We start from the raw sequence: 25,473 nt of genomic DNA, 5'->3' as shown, positions 1-25,473 counted from the left end.
CGAAAAGAAATTCTCACATGTTTAAAATTTGATTAACTCTCTACAATTTTTTAAATAAAATATTTCAAATAAAAATCGTTAAATATTCAACGTTTTATTGACATGTTTATACCAATAGATTAAATTAAATAAGATCTTTCGTATACATGGAAAATGGTCAAAGCAAGTGTTGGCTAAACAAACTCAGTAAGTCACTGTGTTTTCCGACGGCGAATAAACTGTAGCACTCCAAGTTCATTTATTCATTTTTCTGTAGAAGCTGACAAAATATTTAAAAAATAAGTTTGGCTCTTCTTTTTTAAATGAAGGAGAAATCACGTATTCATTGTTCCCTCTATATATACGCCCAATTTTATCAGGTAACACAGAGTTCACAGAACATAATCCACGAACATGAAAATGGCGAATCGTTTCAAGCTTAAGATATCCCCAGTCTTCACCTCGTTCCAATCTTGCCGTTCAAAAGACCCTTCTAATCTCCCATTAAATCCTGTCCCTTCATCCTGCAGACTTTCTTCGGTCAGACGAAACCCTATCACCCGCTATTTACCGCCCCCACCGCCACCGCAACCAAAATCGTCAAAGTTGTCTCATTACTGTTCACTAAAAAGACACGTTTCCTCGGTGTTTTGGTTGATTAGCTGCGGGCTCGGGTCAAGATCGTCTGCAAAGTACTTGTCTGAAATTGACCATATTCAATCATCACCGCCGTCGACATTGGAGTTCTACCGGGAAAAAGAAGACATATGTCACGTTATAGCCAACGTTTTCGAGAATAACATAACCCCCCGTCGCAGATTCTACAATACCCCTGAAAACGACGACGATTTATTTCCACCTCCAGCGCCTCCCAACACGATAAAAAAAAAACGACGATACAAAAAAAGGAAAATGACGTCGAAAAACCGGATAAGCACCTCGTCGGCCGAGAGCGGATTGTTTACCAGCGAAAGCTTTGAAGACTATGATATTAGTGACAAGGAAACTGAAATTCTGATCTCATCTTCGAGGAGCTTCTCCACTGATTCCCCCTCAGAGATGTTCAACGCCAACTTAGAAATCATACTAGAAACAAAGCCTACGAGGCAAAGCAGGAAGAAGCCCAAGAAAGTTAAGAAGACAAAAAGGTCCGAAGTAAGATTTTCGTCGTCGGAGAGCGAGTCGCCGGCGAGGTTGTCGAGCTTTTGGCAACGGATGATACCGTGCACGGTGGACGGCAAAGTGAGGGAGAGTTTTGTCGTGGTGAAGAAATCAGAGGATCCTTACGAGGATTTTAAGAGGTCGATGATGGATATGATATTAGAGAAGCAAATGTTTGAAGAGAAAGATTTGGAACAGCTCTTGCATTGTTTCTTGTCTTTGAATTCTAGGTATCATCATGGGGTCATTGTTCAGGCTTTTTCTGAGATTTGGGAGGCTTTGTTTTCTAGAAGATCAACTAGTTTTCGAGTTTCTCGTGATTTTAATTAATGTAAACGTAAATGTTTATCAGATTTAATAAATATTATTAGCTTTAACTATTTTTTTACTAATATTCTTGTAAAAATGCATGAACATGTTCAAGGATTTCTCAGTTTTTTATGAACTTCAATTTTTAGTATATCATATGCAAATAAACTAATATCATTGCCATTAGCTGTTTCTGATAATCTATAGTAAAATTCTATATTTTTGTTGAAGGATATTCCATAATCTACTCTCTACTAAATTTAATACGCATATACAATTAACTTTAGAAGTCTTGTTTAAAATATTATATTATGAATCCAATTTCTAAAAATCTCTTTTTTTAATTTTCGTATAAAAAACGCATACGTAAATTTGATTTGTGTAAGCGATATGTGGAGCATGAGATCCATAGTTTGCATGCAGTCCTGATATATTGAAGCTCTACGTTATATCGTGTTGGAGATTATGGCACTTACAATTTGGAGGTGATGAAATTTTGTCCTTTGTTCCAATGTGGTGCATGAATTACGTGGAGCAAGCGGCAGCATCTTAGCATTTACAACGACTAAGCTTTATGGAGCACGTACAATTCCTGGGTTCGGTGACTTAAGCCTGCTCATGGTTATGTAAAATTAAATGTGGATGCAAGATGGACATGGGACACTTGTAGTTGTTGGAGCTATAAATTAATGACAGATGAATATGGTTCTTTTATTTCAATAACTTTAAATTTTTATATAATCTAAATGTACTTAAATGTTTTCAATGCCCTGATCCATCCCTAAATGCAATTGAACCAATTTTGGGTATCAAGTGGTTAGTTGAGCGGAAGGTAGAAAGACTAGAAGCGGAAAATGATTCTTTAGTTATGAATAGTATTAGGTATATTGCATACAATGATCAATTAGTATAGTTATGGACATTTACTTGTATATTTATTTTGATTTTATTGTGCTTAAATATATTATGAAATTAGGAAATTAAGTTGCTCATCATTTAACTACTTTTGCTATTTTAAGGATGGGACTTGAAAATATAGATACTTAATGAAACCAAATTATCATTTAAATACACTTTTTCACCCTTTACTTTTAAATAAAAGGGGTCTATTGATCATAGCTACCTCGCACACCTAATATAACTTAATGCGAATTAATTGATGACTTATCCTTATATTTTGTTCACAAAATGAATCCACACTCAATTCCATCAATATTATTGTCATATGGGATTTAATTTTTGCATTGAAGAAATAAAGGGATTAAATTTTTAAATTGAAAACATAAGATGGGAAGAAATCTTGGCAACACAGTTTGGCTCATGGCTCAGAATTCTTAGCCAGTCGGTGTCCCCCATAATCAGAAAAAGATTTGGCTGTTGACACGTATGAAGCGTGTGGTGATTAGCCAGAACCTGTCGGCGCATCAGACCAGACACTTGTCGGGCGTGTAAGATGGTCAGTGAGATGCTCGGAGACTCGTCTGAAGCCTATAAGATGATATTGCTGTGGATTTTGCAATTTAAACAAAGTGGTTTCATAGGGTCAGTTCTGTGTTTCTTAAAGGCCACGCCAATTGCCAAACAGCCAAGAGCTAAATCTTTTAACTGCCAGTGAAGGATACGTTCAAACAAGGAAGAGTGGAAGACTGAAGACAATACACGGTATCGGAGATTCTTTACCAACTTAAAGAAACTTAATAAAAAGATAAGCACTTATTCCCATGAAATTAATAAATAAAAAAATGGTTACTTTTTCTCTCTATGGCAGCCAGCTTTAGATTTATTTTATCTTTGGAAGATATGATATCCCAAGTATTTCCGGTTTCCAGTTTTAGCATTGCTATTGCTGCTGTGCTGGCTGTTGCGTTGCCGATGTCGGATCTTTTAGTCATTGTCATTAAAGGTTTTTATTTTTTATTTCATTTGGTTTTGAAAAAAATATAATATTATGACACAAAGTAAGAGATAAGTTAGTAATATATATATATATATATATATATATATAACCGACGTGGAAGTTTTCAGCCCAAAAGTCTAAGATTATAGCTTATATTGACCTCGACTGTGTACAACTTTAAATCTCATATATAAAATTTAAATTCTCTAAATAAATAGAGATAATTATAAGATTATATTTATTCATAATTTTGTTAATCTATTAACAACATTTTATAATGGTAACTGTTTGAAAGTGAATCTTAAAAAAACTACTCAATAAATCTGTAGATCATAGACTTTAAACCAGCAGATCAGGGTTTATTCATGCATGCACTGCAAACAAGAGATTGGATATTTGTTTAGGGCCTAAGTGGAGTTGTTGGATTCATAGCCCAACGGTTGGACACAGTTTGTTGGGCTCAGCATACAAAAGGTTATCATGTCAACACATGGTTCTAGTCTATTAACCTAGCAGTAAGTGCATTTTCTGCGTCAAGAATCTATTTTCTCCTCGTACAAAAGGTTATCATTTCAACTTCTTACTTATGCAGTCAAGAATCTATTTTCTCCTCGTATGTTATTTGTGCATCATATTTCCCAATGATTTATGGTTCCGTCGGAAAGCTTTCTATTTATTTAAATTTCTTAATGGATTAAATTTGAATGTTATGATTAAAATTACGCAAAAACTAAATCTGATTTTTTTTTTCAATTTGTTAGTTGGTAGGGTTGTTACAAGATTAATGTTGCCTGCTTTTGTATATTTGATTTCAAACCATCTGGCTTGTTCAAGTCATAATTTTATATTTGCATATTTTGAAAAGATATTTATTTAAAAGATAATATTTTAGAACTTTTCAAATATTTTCTATTTAGTGTTTGTAATGTTGACTGAGAACTAAGATTATCGTAGAATTGACACTAAGAAAAGAAAACAGAGTTAATTATTGAATGAAATTCTTTACAATCCTTAGGTTAGCCATTGGCACATGCACTAGATAGAGTGGTAGTGGCCCATGCGACATTATCTCCTCAGCCGAAGCACTGGTCACTGGGAAGGGGTCCTGGAATGGATCCGTTCTGCAAGAACTGCAACCCGAAGACAACCAAAATGGCCAGCAAAGACAGGAAAGATAAACCTTCAACGGCTCCCAATAACCCGAACGGCCCATTTGGTAGCCCCGAACCGGTCTTGGCTTTCGTGTACAAAGACCACCCCACAATCCCAACAACAACCAGGTAACTAACACCTTCCAGTGCACCTATCGAGCCACCCGGTCCGGGGGGCAAACCACACCCGGTTGTCTTGAGCGTGTACAGGGACCAGGCAATGACTGGATTGGCAACCAGGCCACCGGCTATTGCTGCTTTCTCTGCAACTCCGTTGCCGCTTTCACTGGTATCCTTTGCCATGGCTAGCACTTTCAGACGAGGCTGCACCTTTGGTCTTGTATATGCGAGAATGAAACTATGGGGTTTTAGTGAAGGTAGGGAGGTTGACGGTGGTGATAGTAGCAACATCTTGGCTGCATCCATGGCCAGAAGAGAGAGGAGGTTGTGTTGATAAGGCGGTGCTGGTAAGTAAGCTTGCTAGTATTTTAGACCCTTATCTATTCTATCAAAACAGGACCAGGTGGCGGATGCGGAAGGCTCCTTGACCATTCATCCACTAAAGAAATACGCAATTCACTGTTTATGACTTATCCTCCTAATTTTAATTTTATATATTCCAAATAATATGAGGTAGAAATCAAGACTCAATGGTCGCGTTACATTTCAGATTTCTATTTATTTAACTCAAGTTAACTGGAAACGCCAAGTTTAAGGCTGTTCTTCACTTAAAATATATCATTTTTTCTTTTTTTCTTTTTCTTTTACAAAGATTTAATATAGAAGTAATTATTTAAGTTACAAAAGTTTAAATATATATGTCGGAACCGTCCTTCGGGTGGACCTCAAATTAAACTTCGACTTGAATGAAACGAATTGGAGTCGTCACCGATCATTTATTTCAAAATAAACGGGTTGATTGGATACCTTATTTCATAACTGATATGCGTCTTACCAAAGATGTGTCGGATTCGGGAGTCGGTTACAGTCAAGGAAGGGTTAGCATCATTGAACTGTCATTTCGGTACTACGTAATTTACAGTTGTCTTAAAATAAGAAATTTGTAATTTAAATTAAAAAGGTAAAATAACGGTCTCAATTATTTACCTCCGATCGATTTTAAAAGTGTACCCTTAAAAAAACACGAAACGTATTAGAGGAAAACGTAATGTAAATAAACAAAATAAAGGACATAAAATAAAATAAAAAACAAGTGCAAAAAAAAAGTTAAAGGGAAAAAATGAAAGTAAAAAAAAACAAATAAAGGAAAATAAAAGAATATATATATATAAGGAAATGAATAAAGGAAAAATTAAATAAATAAATAAATAAATAAGATAAAGGTGAAAAAAGATAATAAACGGAAAAAAATAACGAGGATAAAAAACAAATTCAAGATAAAGAGAATAATAACTAAATAAAAATATAAATAAAATAAAACAAAAGACATAAAAAATGAAAATAAAAGCATGTATACATAATAAAAAAATTACCCTCATCACTTCATCGAAAGTGGGGGCAATCTTGGTTAGAGACAAAGAGGGCCCTAAGAGATATAATTCAAAGTTAGTAATATATATATATATATATATATATATATAGTATAATATTTAATAAAATAATTAAAAAGCAATATATATATATATATATATATATATATATATATATATACACACAAACATTAGGAAAACGAAATAAAATAAATAAATAGAATATATATAATAAGATATAAAAATAAAAATAATAAAATAAAAATAAAAATAAAAGGATTAAAATAAAATAGAAATAATATATATATATATATATAATAACGTTTAAACAAAATATTAAAACAAAATAATAATAGGAAATAGAATAAAAATAAAATGAACAAATAATAATAATAATAATAAAAAAATAATAATAATAATAATAAAAAGAGTAATAAAAGGATTAAATTAATAAGAAAACAAAATTGGGGGTAAATTTAAAAGGAAATCGGATTTAGAATCGAATTTGGGGTCAAATTGAAAGGCTTAAAACGCAGAGGGATTGAAATTAGTATTATCCCCTTTCCCTTTAAAAACACGCGGGTCGTGTAATGGCCGGGTCGGGCTATTGGGACGGTCGGATGAGTACTATATAAGTTAAAAACCAGAAACACATATCATAATTCTCTCATCCCCTCTACAAGATCAAAACACAAAAGCCCAAATTCTCTTAAAATTTCAATGTGTTTTTCGTTTTCACGAAGAACACGACCATTCAACTCTAGAATCCGGCGGTCCGTCGCCTCGCCGGCCGCCGATCATTGGCGGTGAAACCCAAAGTTTTTTTCCCATCTGAAAGACCTCGACTCTTTCATTTTAAAAATATATTTTGTTTTTGCAAAATGGCCTCAGGGGGAGTAGATCTAAAGGCCAAGTTTCGAAAACCCCTTTTGGTCATCGATCGAACAAGTTCTCTTTAAATCGAAAGCAACAAGAAGAGGGAAGCAACATGCAAACCAAGGACGAACAATAAAGGCAAAAAATGCTACCTTTTTTTTATTTCCTTTCGTAATGTTTTACAAAAGTTCGGATCTTTGACAATCTTGCTTGCGTATTTCTCAGTATTTTCGTGTCTATCGTGTATACTCCCTGTTAAATTGTGATCCATTACATGTGATTTATAGTGCTTTACAAAGCCTATTTTTAGGTGTTTAAATCCTAGTAGAATACTAATGTTGGTGTGTTGGTGCGCCGAACTGTTCGGAAGGTTGACCGAGGGATTCGGTCGTGGGACTCTTGGAAGGCTTGTGGCACTCGTGGAGAAAAGAAAGCTAGGGTTTCATACCCTAGCTGGATCGGTTCGGGTTGAACACAAACGGACCGGGTCACGCGGGTTGCCGCTCCAGCAGGTCTTGGATGCTCCAAGTGGTTTGGGTTTCTGTTGGGCCATTGGGTTTCGTTTTTTATTTGGGCCTGTAAAAAGAAGAGAAAGAAAGATATGTAAATAACATATAAATAACATATAAATTGTATAATATATATATATATATAGTAGGGACGAAATATAGTGTCTACAGTTGCCCCTCTTTGCTCATTATCGTATAACGAAAATATAGCAAAGATTAAAAGACACAAATTTCGTCCATATCGAATGCCCTCCATTGTAGACTTAAAATCCGATGTAATGACTGATCTGTTAATTTAAATTGAATCACAAAATATCTCCCTTATCGTGAGGTTGAGTTGAACTGGAAAATTCTGAGCACGAAATCCTTCGTCGTGAAGTTGAAATCGAACTCAGAGTATTAGAAAGTAGCTCCTGGATCGTCTTCTAGCCCGAGATACTTTGTCGTGAAGCTGAAACTTGACTTGAAGACTTTGGTGTTGCTGTGTTACAGATGACTCATTCGTCATGAAGTTGAGTAAATCTTTAGGATACGATATCCTTCGTTGGGAAGTTGAAATTGTAGATAGCTCATTCGTTGTGAAGTTGAGCTTTGAATTAGATATCTTTCGTCGTGAAGTTGAAATCCAATCTTGTGTAAGATACGTTGTTTCGAGTCCAATATCCTTCGCCGTGAAGTTGAAATTGACTCTGAATGAAACTGGAAAGCTCCTCCTCTGTGAAGTTGAGCTTTGAATTGGATATCATTCGTCATGAAGTTGAAATCCAAGGGTTGCATTGCTGCTTTTGGGCACGATATCCTTCGTCGTGAAGTTGAAATCGTGGATGGCCCCTTCGTTGTGAAGTTGAGCATTGAATTGGATATCCTTCGTCGTGAAGTTGAAATCCAATCTTGTGTAAGTTGTATTATTTCGAGTCTAATATCCTTCACCGTGAAGTTGAAATTGGCTCTGAATGAAACTGTAAAGCTCCTCCGCTGTGAAGTTGAGCTTTGAATTGGATAACCTTCGTCTTGAAGTTGAAATCCAAGGGTTGCATTGCTGCTTGTGGGCACGATATCCTTCGTTGTGAAGTTGAAATCGTGGATGGCCCCTTCATTATGAAGTTGAGCCTTGAATTGGATATCCTTCGTCGTGAAGTTGAAATCCAAGTATTGTATGTTGCTAGTGAACACGATATCTTTCGTTGTGAAGTTAAAATCGTGGATGACCCCTTTGTTGTGAAGTTGAGCCTCGAATTGGATATCCTTCGTTGTGAAGTTGAAATCCAATCTAAAGATAAGTGCTGCTGATGGACACGATATCCTTCGTCGTGAAGTTGAAATCGTGGATGGCTCCTTCGTTGTGAAGTTGAGCCTTAAATTGGATATCATTCGTCGTGAAGTTGAAATCCAAGAATTGTGTTTTTTGAGTTAGATGTCCTTAGTTGTAAAGTTGAAATCCAGTCTCGAGTAAATGATGTCGCTTCGAGTTCAATATCCTTCATTGTGAAGTTGAAATTGACTCTGAATGAAATCGAAAAGTTATTTATTGACAGTCGCCCCTTCGCTGTGAAGTTGAACTTTGAATCTAAAAACTACAAAATTATGTATGTAAAAAATGATGAATGTGATGCTCTTAAGTATGTCTAAGATGTATGCAACATGAATGAGTTATGTTTTATCTCTTGGATGGAGTCTCGTGCTTTGTTTGCCAATTTGGTACTTGGAATCGATCTTGACCTATTTTCTTCTTGAGCTTAGGCTTTACAGACCTTTCATATTTGAGGCTGTCTTGTTTGAAAATTTTTTCCTCCTTTCTCTTATTTAGGAGGGAAAAAGGATATGAAAATAGAAGAATTATGTAAAACATTACCCCTTAATTCAGGCTCGCAATCAAATTGAATCAAATTATAAACATGAATTCAAAGAATATCAAAGGAATCAATAGCTCTTTTAATGCTTTCAGAGTTATAGCTCTTTGAAAAATATTCAAATGGATGAGTTGGCTTTAGGTTAAACTTAGGTTTCAGCTTTAAAAAAATGTCATTTTTTCGGTCATTTCAACATGCCCCTTTCTTGGCTTGGCATTTTAATTGGATGCGGACAAAATGACACAACTAGCATGATCAATTTCTAGACCTTCTATTTCGGTCCTCTGAAATCTTCTATTTGTTCAAGCTTCGTAGGCTCCTCTAACAAAGGCAGTGCAGAAATATTGGTCTAAAAATAAAATTCTTGAGTGCTCGTGTGGAATTGACTATAACAGGTGTTCCTTAACTCCCTTAGTTCATCTTTACCAAAACTCCTTATTTAATTTTCCATTATATGACTAGTTGGATCTATAAAGTCGGGGTGTTTAACCAATTACTCTAGAGGGACAACTCAATATCATTGTATAGATATTATAATCACCTTTATTAAGCTAGTTGAATATTATCCATAAATCCGGGGCGTTTAACCAATTGCTCTAGAGGGACAACTCAAGCTTTATTGTATAGATATTATAATCACCTTTATCAGGCTTAGCTGAGTCTTATCCATAAAGTCGGGGCGTTTAACCAATTGCTTTAGAGGGACAACTCAAGCTTTATTGTATATATGTAATATTATAATATGGGTATACGGATCCAATTTCTTAAGTTTGTCAAGAAGAACCTGTTATAGTCTAGGTGTGGTTGAAAGTTAAGGAATCTCATATTTAGAGTTCAATTTCCAAGCAACTGACCTAAAGTAAATTCACCTACTTGACTATTCCATCTGTGAAGATTATTATTATCACTGAACGTCTTTAACAAAAAGTATAGTAATGTCATATGCAAAATATGCCTCATGTTATCTGTAACTGTGCACATCTAAATACCAAGCCTTACGAAGAGAGAATGCTATATTGGTTATTTGCAAGAGAAGGGTACGGTGTTTGAGCGTATCTTCTTGGGTAAGGTCAAAGTTCTTGTTTTGCCACTTTTAAATCATGTCACTTTGTCAAAGATATGTAACTCCGATCATTAACAGATTTTTGATTCAGTTCATATTCAAAGAATTTCAAGTTATAAATTTGGTTCAACATTCAACGTAAATTCATCCGAATATCCTTATAAAATGAAAGTTCAAAAAACAAATTATAAAGAAAAATATGAGAAAATTCATAAAAAAAGTCAAACAGGAGGCTGCAAAATGGAAGAAGGCCTTACTAGGATACCCCACTAGTTGGATTAGGGCTTTCATCTGTACTGGCTCCACATTCCTCAATTGTTTCACTTGTCGGGGCTCCTTTTGATGTACTCTCAAACGCATAAATTTTTGCTTCCTCCGAAGCAGCTTATTGGTAAAATCCCACTTCTTTGTGATTTATCATTATTTCCTTTCCTGGTTGGAAATTGAGCCTAAATTTAGATCCAAAACGATTTTCCTCGGTGGTGATAGTTTTGGTTAGATCCTGAATGCATATTGCAGTTGTGATTGGCGTAATATTTGTCAAGCCTCCTGAGCAGCCCAAAATCCCTCTTGCCTTCAGGAAATCTGATATAGGTATTTGAGGTGTCTTCGAAGCTGCGTCTATCCCACTGATTCTTAAACCCACGGGCAAGTCTCGGACTACATCCATGGAAGCTCTTTTACTTGGATTCCATACCTGATCCTCTTGCGCCTTAGGTTTTTCGCAAGAGTCCTCTGTTGAAGCAGTTTGAGGTGTCTTCTTGGCTACATCTGCCCTATCCATTCTCAAGCCCACAGGCCAGTCTCAGATTATATTCATGGAAGCCCTTATACTCGGATTCACCCTTTTTCACCTTATGTTCTTCCCAGGAATTCTCTGTTGCAGCATCGCCTTCCGAGTTTTAGACCTTGATCCCTTTTTCTTCTACCTTGCACCCCTGAATTACTTATTCTAAAGGATCCTCAAGGTTGTCAGGAACCTTAACTGAACAATCTGGGGTTCCATCCTGATTTATCCAAGGAATCTCCTTGTAGGTCCATTTCTCATTTGGGGGCCACTATGGCTAGACATATCCAGGTGTAATCAATCCGACTTTGAGCATTTTAGAATGTAGTTTTTCAAGTGAAAAATGGAAGGGAGGGAACTGAAAGCCATGCACTTTCTTTTTCTTCTCATCTAGTCCCCATGACAAGAGACTACTTGGCAATTACTTTATGAATAGAACTTGAGTGTCCTGACTGGATGATTGTAGAGGGTTAGAACCTCTAATCATGAGATGTTGATCTTTTTTAGCTTTCTTGGTCAACATTTGGTCATCTTCTATGACCCTCTTCTTTGAGTGAAGCTTGTCTTTCACAAGGGAAATTTCATCCCTCATTAGCTCCTACTCCATTGTTGGCCCAGTGGAACCTTCTAAAACCATCGGGTCTTGGATGCTCCAAGTGGTTTGGGTTTCTGCTGGACCATTGGGTTTCGTTTTTTATTTGGGCCTGTAAAAAGAAGAGAAAGAAAGATATGTAAATAACATATAATATATATAAATAAAATATAAATTGTATAATATATATATATATATATATATATATATATATTTATATAGTAGGGACAAAATATAGTGTCTACAATATAAAAATATCATTAATTTGAATTATTTTAAAAATTACATCCGTTTAAAAAAATGTTCTTTACAAGACACCTCTGTCACAAATTTGGCACCCATTAAAAAACAGTGTCAAAAATTAATTTCTTAGTATTCATTTAAATAATTATTTTAATCTCTATTTCTTGAATATTTTAAACTATCAATATTTTATTTTTTAACCAAAATAATTCTTCTTGAATAAAAATAATTAATTAATTAACATTCAATGTATATTGCTAACATGACATTTTTACCTAGACGAGATAGTATATTTCATGGAATGAAAATTAAAGAATTAAATTAAATTAAAATTTCAATGACAAAATTTTAATGAAATACAAATTTAATAATATTTAAGCATATATTAGATAGACGTGTCATGTTTTCTTGAATGTGATTTTAATGAGGTCCATTTTGGGTTAAATCTACAAAGACATTAAAACGGTCTTTTGGGGCCTAAAGAAGCCACTAATGGGTTTCAAGTTTCGAAGATTCTCATCTCAAGTTTAATTTGCTATGAGAAAAAAAGAGACAATTTCAAGTTTTGAACCAAAGATAGAATCATTTTTGTACAAACGTAGATTACAGATGTACATATCCTCCCAGAGGCGTATGGCTCATATTTAAGCTGTTTCTTTTATATTTTTCCCCTCTGGTCTGTGGTGATGTTTAATCTTAATTTTAGACTTGTATTTTAAACCTTACCTAATATGTCCTTTTATCCTAAACTTTAACACCTACCCTCTTGATTTTGTCCCACTCTTCAGATTCCTCGTTCGTAAGTATCGATTTATTTGGATTTTTTAAGTGTTGATGTCCTTTTCCATAGCCTGGGCAGCTCAACAATCTAACAAACTTCATAAATGTCGTCATTTTTTATACATATTTTTAAAGAAAAATGATTTACGATTTGTTCCACGACAATGAATATTTAAGATTTTTTAATATGTAAAAAGGTTAAGAAAATGGTTCTTCCATATCTATAATTTTTTTAATTTAATTATCTAATACTATTTGTATTTTTCTATTATTCTCCTGATTTTATGGTTTTGTCTTGCATAATCCGAATCAACATTACTTAAACGATATCAAATTGTTTAGCACTTGAATCAATCCCGTTAATAATAATCTTTGTATTTTTAAAATTTAATAATTTAACCCTTCTCGATGTTCATTCTCGATTTCATACATTCAAGCTTAAATCTAGCATGAAATATATTTAGGGTGTGTTTGGTTGGGGGAATGTGAGATTCCCATGGGAATGAAATCCACATTCCCCTGTTTGGTTGGTTGGGAATATCATTCCCGGTAATCTTACATTACCAATAGTGGATTTTTTGGGGTATATTACTGGGAATGTCATTACATCCCTTTCCTTAGGTATTGTTGGATTACCGGCGTTTTGGACTAAAATACCCTTAATTTTTTTTCTTTCAAAAATATCATTCTTCTGTCATTGAATAATAAAAATTTTACGAAGGTTAAATTATAAATTTATCCTTAAACTATTTTAGATTTACAAAACAATCTATAATTAAAATTTTATATGAATTTCATGGATTAAAATAAAATCTTACCCTTTTATTAAACCTTTTTATATTTTCAATTTTGTAAAAAAGTTATATAAATTTTATGAATTTAAATTTTTTAAAGAAAATATATATATATTTTTCAACTTGTTAAAAAAATAAATATATAATAAGGACAATTTGGTTAAATATACTTTCCAATTATTTTTTATTCTTTTAACCAAAAACGGTAATCTTACATTGATGTTAAGCCAACCAAACATAAAAAACAACATTCCCAGTAATCATATTCCCTGGTAATCTTACATTCCCACTGGTAATCTTATATTCCGTGAACCAAACGCACCCTTAAAGTACATAGATTAAATGGTAAAAATATGTGCATTTATCATATAGACAAGTTATAACATACTATTAAGAAATTAGAGTCAATAAGATTTAAAAATATTATTTTAGTAACACGTTAGATTTAAAGTTGTCACTATATTAAATATAGGTGTAATCATAATTTGATCTATGTGCTTTATACATTACACACGTACTTACAACTTACAGTCCTATCTAACTCAACTAATTAATCTTTATTAGGACCATTAAAAGAGTAAGCAGGAGGACACCCATGATTCATACCAAGAAATTTTTTGATCGAAATTTAAAGTCTTAATATAAGAATGAGTATCTAAATTATACTTTGAAATATAATTTGATGTCTAAATATTTTTTTACTAACAATAGGATCTTAAAATTTTCTACATTATAATTTTAAGTGCCAGACATTAATAGCTATTAATTTTGAAAATTTATTTAAAAATAAAAAAATAAAAAAAATATTTTTATTAAAAAAATCCGTGTTCTCCTTCTCCCTTCTTTCCCTCCCCCTGCATCCTTCTCAAACGGCCAAAGGCCGAATACCATGATCGATCGTTATACCAATTAAAGGGCCGATTATCAAGATTGATCTAAGGGGTTTTTAGGGATTCAAAATTCTAAAACGAAATCTTTCATTTAAACCATTTTTGGATGTTCGATCGGTTGCGAAAGTATGAAGTTTTAGTCGAGATTAGTTGACCTGTCACACATTGTTTGGAATTCATCCGATTGACAATATTGGTCGACGGTGACAAAGAGATTAAAATTAATATTTTAAAAGTTTTGGGTTTTTTTAATATTTAAAAAATATATTTTTATTTTGAATAAAAAATCTCAAAATTATCAGAATATGATATGTGTTATTTAACGTAGAATTTTAACGACGGTTAATGCTCGAATTCCTAAAATGATAACGAAAAAACATTAAATACTTATCATCAACGAAAAATTCTTTAAGTACTAAATATATTTCGAAGTAAAATTTAAACCACAATTAGAGGATATATCATATATGGTGAAGTTAAACCAAAAGCTATCACGTCTTACCCTTGTAGTAAGTGAACAAAGAGAAAAGAAGCCACGGAGATATTCGAATCGGATCCGGGGCATCTTTGGCCCTCAATCCAAAAAGACTCAAAGCTTTCGGATCTTTTACCTTTTTTTCCTTTTTCTGTCTCTCTCTCTCTCAATTGTTTAAGGATTTTACTGATTCGATAATAGCTTAACTCAAACCAAGGTTCAGATATCGACTACTTGTGCAGGTTCATTTAACGCAATTTTGTTATCCGTTTTTGCATTTTGCTTGCTAGGTGGTTGTCAAAAGTTTCAATTTTTGTGAATTATATTTCTCGCATTGAGATTCTTACAATTACCCATATTTCGTTTCCATTAAAACCATCGAAAGTTTATGTATTCCTTGTCTGCAGTTTTCCTGAAAGTTTTAGCTTTGAAATGGGATTATTAAAACAGTGAAAAGTTATAATTTTATTGGAAATGAGCAATATATTTGTTTTATTTATTAGGGACCATATATTCCAATATAATTACTGGGTATAAAAGTAAAAATTCTGCAGGTTATTCCAGAAAAGGTAAAATTCTAGTTTTAAGTTTCTTCTTCTTCTTTGAAATTTGAGTTAGTCTTGAGCTATGTTACTGGTTTAGGTGATTTGAACCTTTTCCTTTCCTTTCCTTTCCTTTCCTTTCTTTTTTGTTGTTAAATTTTGAGCGTTTTGATGTATCTTTATATCCGGTTCAAGGTTCAGCATTCTCTATGAGAGTGTTTGAAGTAAGGGACCTTGATATAAGGAGTTCAAATGTGTGGTGTGTAGCTTTCTAAGCTCAAGCGTGAACCGTGTAATGTTTTTGAAGGACAATTGCAGAAACATGCATTTGCTGGTGCAATTCAACTATTTCAATACTTAGACAGATATTGTTGTCAGAGTATTCAGGGTTGACTTAGTCCTTTTTTCTTATTCGAGTAATTAGTTATCTGATAATAGGTTTGTTCTAATCCAGCTCTTTGACAGGGCAGAAACATGTCTGTCTCTGGTTCCAAAGCTGTTTTCGGAGATGTTTATGTGGATGAGTTAGTGGCAAGCTGTTGGAATGGCTTCGGCTTTTTGAAATCTAAAGGGGTTTATTTTGCTGATCGGAGCCATACCAGTTGCCGAAAAGCTTGTATGTTTTTGAGACAGCAGGAGCAACCCCTATTCACTCGTGGATACTATATTTCTGCCACAATCTCAAGAAATTCTATATGTAATCCTCCTTTTAGTCCAAGGATTAAAAGTATTCACACCTCATCTTTGCCGTGTTCCTCTGCTAGGGCTGTTCATCATGTGTCGTTTGATGGCAGTTATAGTGATGAGCAGACTACAAGTTTGCCTGAACAGTATGTCTTCTCATCTTCTATTTATTTTCATTGCTTTAAACATTTGTGACACTTGTACGGAATTTCCACAATTTGGTTCTTTGGTGTTGATTTCAGAGCTAATCCAGGTGATAAAATCTTGACGCTTGTTTCTGGGTCATGTTATCTCCCACATCCTGCTAAGGTAGAAAAAGGAGGAGAGGATGCACACTTCATTTGTGTCAATGAACAAGGCATAGGTGTAGCTGATGGTGTAGGTGGCTGGGCAGAAGTTGGTGTTGATGCTGGAGAATTTGCTCGTGAACTTATGTCTAATTCAGTTACCGCAATTCGTGATGAGCCCACGGGTTCAATTGACCCTGCCAGAGTATTAGGAAAGGCCCATTCAAGCACAAAATCACAAGGATCCCCAACAGCATGCATCATTGCCCTTAAAGAGGAGGTTTGTATTCACTTTCAAATGCTTGTCTTTATAATATTTTTTTAAAAAATTTAACAAGCATGAGAATGGATGGGCTTTAGATGAATTTTCTTTGACATATCTTGATGAAGGGAAGGTCTCAATTTGATCACGTTAACTAATTTCTTGCCTTTAATTAATTTTGTGTATGCTTCAAAAGTTTGGAGCCACTGAAAAGAGTAAATTTGCTTTAATTTGAATGTCAACCATTTGATGTTTTGAACCTTGTATGTCTATTTTCACCTACAAAAACCCTGCTGACCTCCAAAAATAGAAAGAAATTAAATTTCTTTTCTTGGTTCAGCTTTTTAAAATTTAGTCTTGGTATAGTTGTACGATGTGAGGTTTCTCTGTTGCTGAGAATTGAAATTCTTGCAACATACCACATTATTGATTTTCTCTGAACTTAGCAGGAAAGCCATAGGGGCATCAACTGCTATCATCTCGTTCAATGTCTTCCTATGGAATTGACCTTATTTGTTCTAGTCCCAAACATTTATCAAGCTTAATTGCAAGTCTATGAAGGACTGAGATATTAGGTCCATGTGGGTTCATATACTTTTCTTGACAGGGAATACATGCCATTAATCTGGGGGACAGTGGTTTCATAGTGGTTAGGGATGGTTCAACCGTCTTCCATTCCCCAGTGCAGCAGCATGGTTTCAATTTTACTTATCAGTTGGAGAGTGGTACTAATGGTGATCTACCAAGCTCTGGTCAGGTTAGTTGATGACTCTTTACTCCAGCTGAATACAAGGGCTTGATCAGTGTTTTTCTTTTCGTTTTTTTGACCATTTGTAGAGCAATATCTTTGAATGAGGTAGAAAATCCTTGCAATCTCTTAGATCTTTTTAGGTTTTGTTAATGCCTTAATATTGTATTTAAGGAAAACATACTGATGATTGTTGAAATTTGACCATTGGACCTCATCTGGCTGCATTTCTTAATGACTCGATGCTCATTGTTACAACACAAACATGTTTATATCATGTCTTATGTGTTCGAAATTTTTATGAAGCCAGATAGTTTTCTATGTTCTTTCCTGACCTTGTAATCGATATGTAGCACTTAAACCTATTTCTAGGTCAACAACCTAACTATCAGTTTGGAATTAATGTACCCAGGTTTTCAGAATTCCTGTTTTGCCGGGTGATGTCATTGTCGCTGGAACAGATGGGCTGTTTGATAATCTGTACAACAATGAGGTTACTGCTGTTGTTGCTCATGCTTTACGAGGTGGCTTGAGTCCCGAATCAACAGCTAAGCATATAGCAACTTTGGCTCGTGAACGAGCAGTGGACAAGAACAGGCAGTCACCATTTGCCAAAGCTGCTCAGGATGCTGGGTTCCGCTATAATGGCGGCAAGCTTGACGACATCACTGTTGTTGTTTCCTATATTAGCAGCTCTGCAGATGCGTGAGTCTTCACCAAGTTGGTGAACCTATTGAGACCTTGCATAGTTTAAAGAGTAGTTTTCTATGTTGGTTTTAGGCTTGGAAAGCTTTCATTAGCTCAGTTATTTTTGGCCATGGAAAAATAAATAATTCATATTTTCTTTTCAGTGTTCCTTTTATGTTTACAAACTATGATCTTTTGCATCGTTGGTTCACCTTACTTAACTGCAAAATTACAAAGAGGTTAAATTTGTTAATAATAATAATCAGCTTGCTAAAATTAAAATATTTAAATGTCGGGGTTAAATTTGTGATTAAATTTTTTATTTTAAAATTGGAGAAAACTGAAGGAACACAAATCAAAGGGGTATGGACTTACCAAGCAATGGTTTGTGGAAATTGATTTAACAAGCAGTGGTTGATGCTTAAAAGTTGTGGATTTACCAGACTTGGTGTTTTCATCATATTCCAAGTTGGGCAGCTAAACCAAAAGCCCCTTTAATCATACTCCACATTCCATCCCATCTTTAACCTATCTGCTAACTACCATGAAAAACACACATGTGCACTATGAAGGAATCACAATACTCAATATAATTATATACATTGAAAAAGACCAGGGAAACAAAAATAATTGAATCAAAGGGTATTTTCTCCCAAAAGCGAAATCAACGTATCCTTTGGGGATCCTCCATAATGGAAAAAAAAAGGAGGTTTTGTAAGGTTACTTGTTCGGTAGAAGATTGAAGATTTGCCTTACATTAGAGCTCATAATTCACATATTCGCATTCTAATTATATAGACAGACTCGAGTTTAAAATATTTTATATTTATATAATGTTGATTATTTATAATTATATTGTGTAAATTTAAAAATATTAATATTATTTTTTAACATGAATGTCTAAAGGTAAAAGCAAACGCACCGTTTTCCCCCCTTTTAGGGGAGCAATGGGAGACCATCTTTTTTGTGAATAATATAAATACGAATCTAAACATCTTTCGGTAACATTTGTGAGGTTGAAGCCTCTTCTTCTTCCCCTGTCGCGTGTGTCCCGTGTTGGTTTTGAACCTTAATACCTAAGTATTTTGACTCAAAAATTGTTCCCATTAAATACTATTAGTGTTCTTTACAAGTTGCAGTGTAGACCACGTGTTTCTTATTATTGTTATAAAATATTAATTTTTTTTATCAGCTAGACATGTTGGACAATTATTGGCTTCTTTCGAATATAGATGCTGATGGAATAAATTAATAAATATATGTTAATATACATAAATTGGAATTTTTTATATGTATTGATGGCTCATGCCAAATTACTTCATATTTACTATTTTCAACAAAAGAAAAAGAAATATGACATGTAATATGAATACAATACTGTTTAGGTGTTTCTGAATTCTTCGAAAGAAATTTATAAAATATTTTCGATTAAGTAATTAATCATGAATCTCTCAACAAGTTTTAAATCGGTGAGAGTTCATCCCAGTCAAGATCAGGGTTGCACTCGCATAACGTAGACGATATAAAATGTACCAACTTTCCAGAGGCCTACGAATGTTTTAGCTCAATATAATTTGTCTTTCCTGGAATAAGTACACATCACTTAAAATTATGTTTAAATTAAAGAGGACGAGAATATTAGATATTAATGGTTACTTGATTCTCAGATATGTACTACTTCATTAATCAAACTTTCTATTAATTCTTTCCGTGTGAATCTCTTATTTATATCGTATAAACCTAAACACAAAAAAATATTTTCTCTATTTTCAAACAATTTCAGTGTAAATGGTTCGTTTACATTCGTGCTACTATTGTACTTATTTCATTGTTGTATCCTGGAATGTAGTCGATCAACATTCTATAGCGTTATAAGAACGGATAAATTTCTATTAAGAAAACTATGTAAACATGAAAGAACGACTATGCACATCCAATTTTATGTATACATACAAATAAACAATTTTATTCTTTACTGTGGATTCTTTATTTATTTTGTTCTATTCAATTCAATAATAGTACTAATTTTATTATTAATTTTACTATTTTGTTTCTCGGGCTATCATTTGTCTAACAAATCCCGTTGAATTGTATGTTACCGAATGTTAAGCAGACGACACTTTACAAATTTCCCCTTAAGGTCTCTTCAAAGTACAAGAGACAAAATTATAAGAATAAAATCAGACATAAATACTTCGAGAACATAATATTGGAGTTGTTAAGGGTCACAACTAATAGCATAGCGGAATATAGTTTGCGGACTTCTGCCAAAATCTTTTCAGGTACAGGAGTAAGGATGGCAAATATCCACTTAATATTTTCATATCAGTCATTTATCCACCACCCACCGATACAAGTTTATTTTCAAATTTATCCCCACACCCACTACCCAATTAGATACCCACCACTCATCTCATACTCATCTGTACCTGTCCATACCCGTCTGGCAGTAACCTCACAGATTGCATAAACAATAAAATATAAAACAAACATGTCCATAAAGAAGCATAATAAAAAACCAATGATTAACTGAGTTAAGGGTTAATATAGATTTAAAAATAAATTAAGGTTTTAATACATAAAACACCATTAAAAAGATATAATTAAAGTCTAGAAATATAAATGACAAACATAATATTTTTGTTATTTGGTACAACACTCTCAAATTTCAGGCACTATTTGCCACATCAGTTACTCCAGTATTTCAATCATCATTCTCTATGTCCTCCAATTGAGAGTGATTCATTTTAAATTCACACACACACACACACACACACATATATATATATATATATATATATAATAAAAGGCAAAATTACTATAAGTTTACAACTAAATTTTGATAAGATAATTAAACACAATTTCACATATTAACATAGACTAGAAAAAAATAATTTTACCTTTAATATCGATCCAAATCATTTCTGACTTCAATTGTCTCCGGAAGTAGTCGACTATGATAAGGACCAATTATTCTTCCACCTGTGCTGACTGCAGATTTTGATGGAACAATGGAGATATGAATGCTCAAAATATCCTTTGCTACATGTTGGGGAGTTGAATAACTATTTCCATTTGTTTTTCACTAATTAAGAATATTAAAATCATCAAGTGGTATGTTGAAAATTTTCAAGTACTTGCCCAAATATGTTTTTTATGAAATTTCATCATTATCTTGCTCTACATATTCAATAAACTCGTTTAATATAGTTCATTTCCCCTTAATACTAATAAAAACCAATAGATTTAGTTTTGCTCTTACTATTTTCATATCCATACTCATCCACCAATTAACGTAGAAGACTTTAAATTCTATCAATCACATCTTAGACACTAAACTCATCATAAATTTTACCAAAATAGAAATGAATCAATTTCAACTTAAACCTAGGATCTAGTATAGTGACCAATCAGCCCAATACTTGTACTTCTTCAACATTAATAGCACCATCTTTCTTATATGAAAGCAATAAAAGGTAATATGATGGTAAATGAAGACATTTATAGGGATAATCTGAGGTGATTCCTTGGAGATTAGGTTCAACTCGATCTGAAGTGGAGGATATTTTCTGCTGGTGGTAATATTCTCAGCGTTGTTGGAGTGTTTATTTGGGGTATGAACGGTGTGGTAGGATTATTTGTTTACTTTTAGGTGAATTAATAGTCAGATTCTCAGGTCTTTTTCAGGTATCTAGTTCAGTTTTATCAAATTTTTAGCAACTAAAATGGCATTAGATGTAGGGATGGCAACGGACCGGGTATTGGTCCCCCGTCCCCGTTTAAAAAACCCGTACCCGTCCCCGCTTAAAATACCACGGGGATTTAAACGGGGATCTTCATCGGGGATTTAAGAGTGGTGTACCTGCATGTTCTACAATCCGGAGAGAACCTAGTATAATTAGTGGCTGGTTTAGTTTACTTTGTTTTCCTATGATTTACTACTGCTTTAGCTTGTATGTTGTGACTGTTTTAGTTTGTTTGCTTTCTTTGATACGTTGTTGTGTTAGGTATCTATAACACCCCATACCCGGTCACAAAGAATAACCCATATACTTGAGCGTACATTAGATTTCGAACTTGTTGGATAGAATAAAAACCCTAAACATGCATACTATGAGGAAGCATTTAAATTTAAAAACACATTTATGCAATACATGGTAGCATATTAACAAATAACAATTTAACATCATTAAACAATCAATACATTGTAAGATATACGTTATTAACTAAACAGGGGTAAATTATTCATTTCACACCATCAAGTAATTTGAACTTGAAATAACATTTTAAACTCACCATTATTTTTTATTAACCATTAATTAGTGACATGCCAATTTACACATTAATCGGACACCAAACAGAGACCTAACTGAGCATGCTTTTCTAAGGACTAAAATGAAATTAATTCAAAAGTCACATAGGAACAGCAAACGTGCAATTGAAACTTCCATTATGTAATTCAATTTATTAAAGTGTGACAGAACAAGTCCCATAAAATCCGAGTTAAGGTCTAATATTAATTAGTAATTCAATTTATGGACCATTATGAACTTGTACAAACATCCTATGGTTAAACTAAGACTCAGAGACACTTAGGACCTTTAATGAATGCAATTTTACCAATTTTCATCGAGCAAACAATGAAAGGATCGATTCTTTGCAATCTAGTTGGTTGGGGATCGATCCATTGAGCAAGGGATCTTTTTGGGAAAAGATTGATCCTTTCCCCTAAGGGGTCGATCTTTTTTCTGGAAAAGTGCACAATTCTTAAGAACATGCATAAATAAGCCACCAAACTTTCATATAATCAATTCTAAGGACTAGATACATGCTTGGACACTCTCATACCACATCATAAATTTCAGAATACACTTGTAACATGCTTTATAATACAAGTCAAAACATCATGTAAAGATCTAGCATCAAAAGTCAAATATTGAATAAAAGTTCACTTTTGGCACAAGTCACATAGTCAAATTATGCATTTTGAGTCATTTCATGCATCCTATGAGTCTAACATATTTAGTACACTTAGTGTCACTTGTCTAAGCACACAAAACACTTCTTTAAGGTATAGTTCAACATTTGACCAATTTGACAGTCAAAGTACACATTCATATGAATTCAACATCTTCAAACAACAAAATCAATCCAAACATCATGTTTTATTACAAATCTAAGAGTCCAATTAACATGCCATACTAATTACAAGATCAATAATTCAAAGATCATCAAGTCCCTAATGGTTCCCACATTATCATTTTATGAAACCAAACCACATAAACTTTATATAATATTACCTTGCTCGATCACACTGGATGCTTGCCCCTTGCCTTTGACTCAACTACTAAACCTCTGAAAAAGTATTAAGCAATGATTGTGAGATGAAAGCCTAGTGAATAACTAAACTTCTAAGAGATGTTCATTTCAAAGCTAAAGGAAAGTATTATATGCATTCTCTTCTCACTTGTTTTTACCTCAATACTCATGCCATAACTACAAAAAGTACCTTTTTGGCAAAGTCACACACATTGTTTCCATTTAAGATCAATGAGTTTTTGTTCAAAACACAACTCACACATTGGATAATCAGACTCTATGCAACTCTCTTTTATATATAGAAAACTATAGAATACTCTTTCCTAGAAATATCTTTCATATCCAAAGGTCCCATTAAGAACAAATAGCCATTTAATCCAAGTTCACAAAGAGTGGTTATCAAATGATGCATAACTTATACTCATATACACTTTCAAAATACACTTTGAAACACTTATAAAAAATGATTGTCATGATCAACATCACTGGACATCAAGTTACTCACTCATCCATGGATACTAAAGTTGTTTCATTAACACATTCATATATATATATATACACACTTTTCAAAATATACTTTCAAAACCACTATGCATCATTTGCAACACATATGCAATGCACATACGAATATCAACATTTCATATCACATTCCAAAATCAATTTATGCATTAAAATAGTTTTTACTTACACTAGAGGTCTAATCAAAAGAGACACTTTAAACTATACATTTTTTACCCTTGAATATGTTCATCATCTAAGAATGAAAGTCATTCACGTTTGTTCTCCATTAACCGAAATCGCTTCCACACACTTAACAAAAATTCACCAATACACGATGCACCAATTTTCTCAATTATCAATACATTAATACCTTGGAAATCAAAACAACACATCAAGAACTTATCAAAAATAGAGTAGAAGTTTCTGTTTCCAAAACAGAGCGAAAGAACCAAAATTACCGAAAACCTTACCGAAACAACTCTCTAAGCATACGATCCAATCTACACTACTTCTCCCCAATAAGAGCTAATCAAGAAAAACTAATATAAACAACCAAACTAAAAAAACCTAAAAAATGACAACATCAACATTAATTCCCAGATTCCCAAAAAACGTCGAAATCAAGCTTGTTTTAAAGAATTCCACATCGAAATAAATTACAACTAAAAAACTGATTTATTATGATAATAATAATGCCATAACAGATAAATCATCACAAGAAAACCTTGAAAAGTGATCAATAAAATAGTACATTAAATACCTCCAAAAATCAAGTTTATTTCACAAAATCTTCTTTAAAAGAATTGATTAATGAAAATCATCAAAACATTGGATCATTAATCATTGAAGTACAAAATGAACCAAGGAAAAGAGAATTACATTACTAGAAAAAGAAGATGAAGAGATGAAGAAGATCAACAATGGGAAGACTAAAAACAAAGAATATAAACAATAAAAATAAAGGAAATTAAGCAATCTTGATTGAAGAGAAAAGATCAAGATGAAAGGAGTAAAAATCAACAAAAAATGAATAGAAATGAGGAAGAAGATTTTAGGCCATGGAAGAGCTTTTGGGAGAATTTTGGAGAGGCTTACAATAGTGTTTGGATGAGAGAATGAAAAGAACGATTAATTAAATTAGGGATGGAAAGGAGAATGAATCTAGCTAGGAAAACGAAAAAAGAAAAATGAGAATTACGTTTAGATTTGGAGGGAAAATCCTACAACATACATCTTTGTTAAACCAGCTTCATAGATTTTGATTTGTGATCCTTTTACAATTTAGTCACTAAAATTAATATTTTCAATTTATTCAATTTAGTCACTTAATAAATATTTATTTATTTTATTATTAAAATCATATTTAATATTTCAAAAATAATTTAAACACTTAATATTAATATTTATAATTTTAAAAACTAAAAAATTATTTTTATCAGAAATCTAAAAAATCACATGATTATCAACCTGAACTACTGACTCAGACTTTGGGACGTCACAATATCCTTGGTTTTGTTTCAGTTTGTTTTGTTTCGTTTACTTGGTTATATGTACTCTTTTTCTCCACTTAATATTATGGAGGTTTTTAACAAGGCAC

At 33.2% G+C, this 25,473-nt stretch overlaps 3 protein-coding genes across 3 annotated transcripts; 2 read left to right on the top strand and 1 right to left on the bottom strand.

Annotated features, from left to right (window-relative positions):
• Positions 1 to 355: 355 nt before the first annotated feature.
• Positions 356 to 1,470, top strand: LOC120121621 (transcription repressor OFP7-like). Its single transcript, XM_039140944.1, has one exon. It carries the CDS (start codon positions 394 to 396, stop codon positions 1,468 to 1,470), a length of 1,077 nt encoding a protein of 358 aa, XP_038996875.1. The 5' UTR covers positions 356 to 393.
• Positions 1,471 to 4,302: 2,832 nt separating this feature from the next.
• Positions 4,303 to 5,002, bottom strand: LOC120121574. The gene has a single exon (XM_039140895.1). It carries the CDS (start codon positions 4,921 to 4,923, stop codon positions 4,420 to 4,422), a length of 504 nt encoding a protein of 167 aa, XP_038996826.1. The 5' UTR covers positions 4,924 to 5,002; the 3' UTR covers positions 4,303 to 4,419.
• Positions 5,003 to 15,069: 10,067 nt separating this feature from the next.
• On the top strand, positions 15,070 to 18,231 carry LOC120121624 (probable protein phosphatase 2C 55). The gene is made up of 5 exons (XM_039140946.1): positions 15,070 to 15,088; positions 15,854 to 16,218; positions 16,315 to 16,639; positions 17,229 to 17,378; positions 17,782 to 18,231. The coding sequence occupies exons 2-5, from the start codon at positions 15,863 to 15,865 to the stop codon at positions 18,076 to 18,078; spliced, it is 1,128 nt and encodes a 375-aa protein (XP_038996877.1). The 5' UTR covers positions 15,070 to 15,088; positions 15,854 to 15,862; the 3' UTR covers positions 18,079 to 18,231.
• The last annotated feature ends 7,242 nt before the right edge of the window (positions 18,232 to 25,473 follow it).

This window comes from Hibiscus syriacus, unplaced genomic scaffold, assembly GCF_006381635.1.
Source record: "Hibiscus syriacus cultivar Baekdansim isolate YM2019G1 unplaced genomic scaffold, ASM638163v2 tig00110377_pilon, whole genome shotgun sequence".
Taxonomy (NCBI): Eukaryota; Viridiplantae; Streptophyta; class Magnoliopsida; order Malvales; family Malvaceae; genus Hibiscus; species Hibiscus syriacus.
The sequence above is the reverse complement of the archived record's forward strand: the minus strand, read 5'-3'. Positions and strand labels throughout refer to the sequence as shown.

Bases quoted from the DNA above. Each gene is read 5' to 3' on its own strand.
- LOC120121621 (XM_039140944.1), top strand. From the start codon at position 394: ATGAAAATGGCGAATCGTTTCAAGCTTAAGATATCCCCAGTCTTCACC.
- LOC120121574 (XM_039140895.1), bottom strand. From the start codon at position 4,923: ATGGATGCAGCCAAGATGTTGCTACTATCACCACCGTCAACCTCCCTA.
- LOC120121624 (XM_039140946.1), top strand. From the start codon at position 15,863: ATGTCTGTCTCTGGTTCCAAAGCTGTTTTCGGAGATGTTTATGTGGAT. The intron at 16,219-16,314 runs GTATGTCTTCTC...TGTTGATTTCAG, and splicing joins ACTACAAGTTTGCCTGAACA to AGCTAATCCAGGTGATAAAA. The intron at 16,640-17,228 runs GTTTGTATTCAC...TTTTCTTGACAG, and splicing joins TCATTGCCCTTAAAGAGGAG to GGAATACATGCCATTAATCT.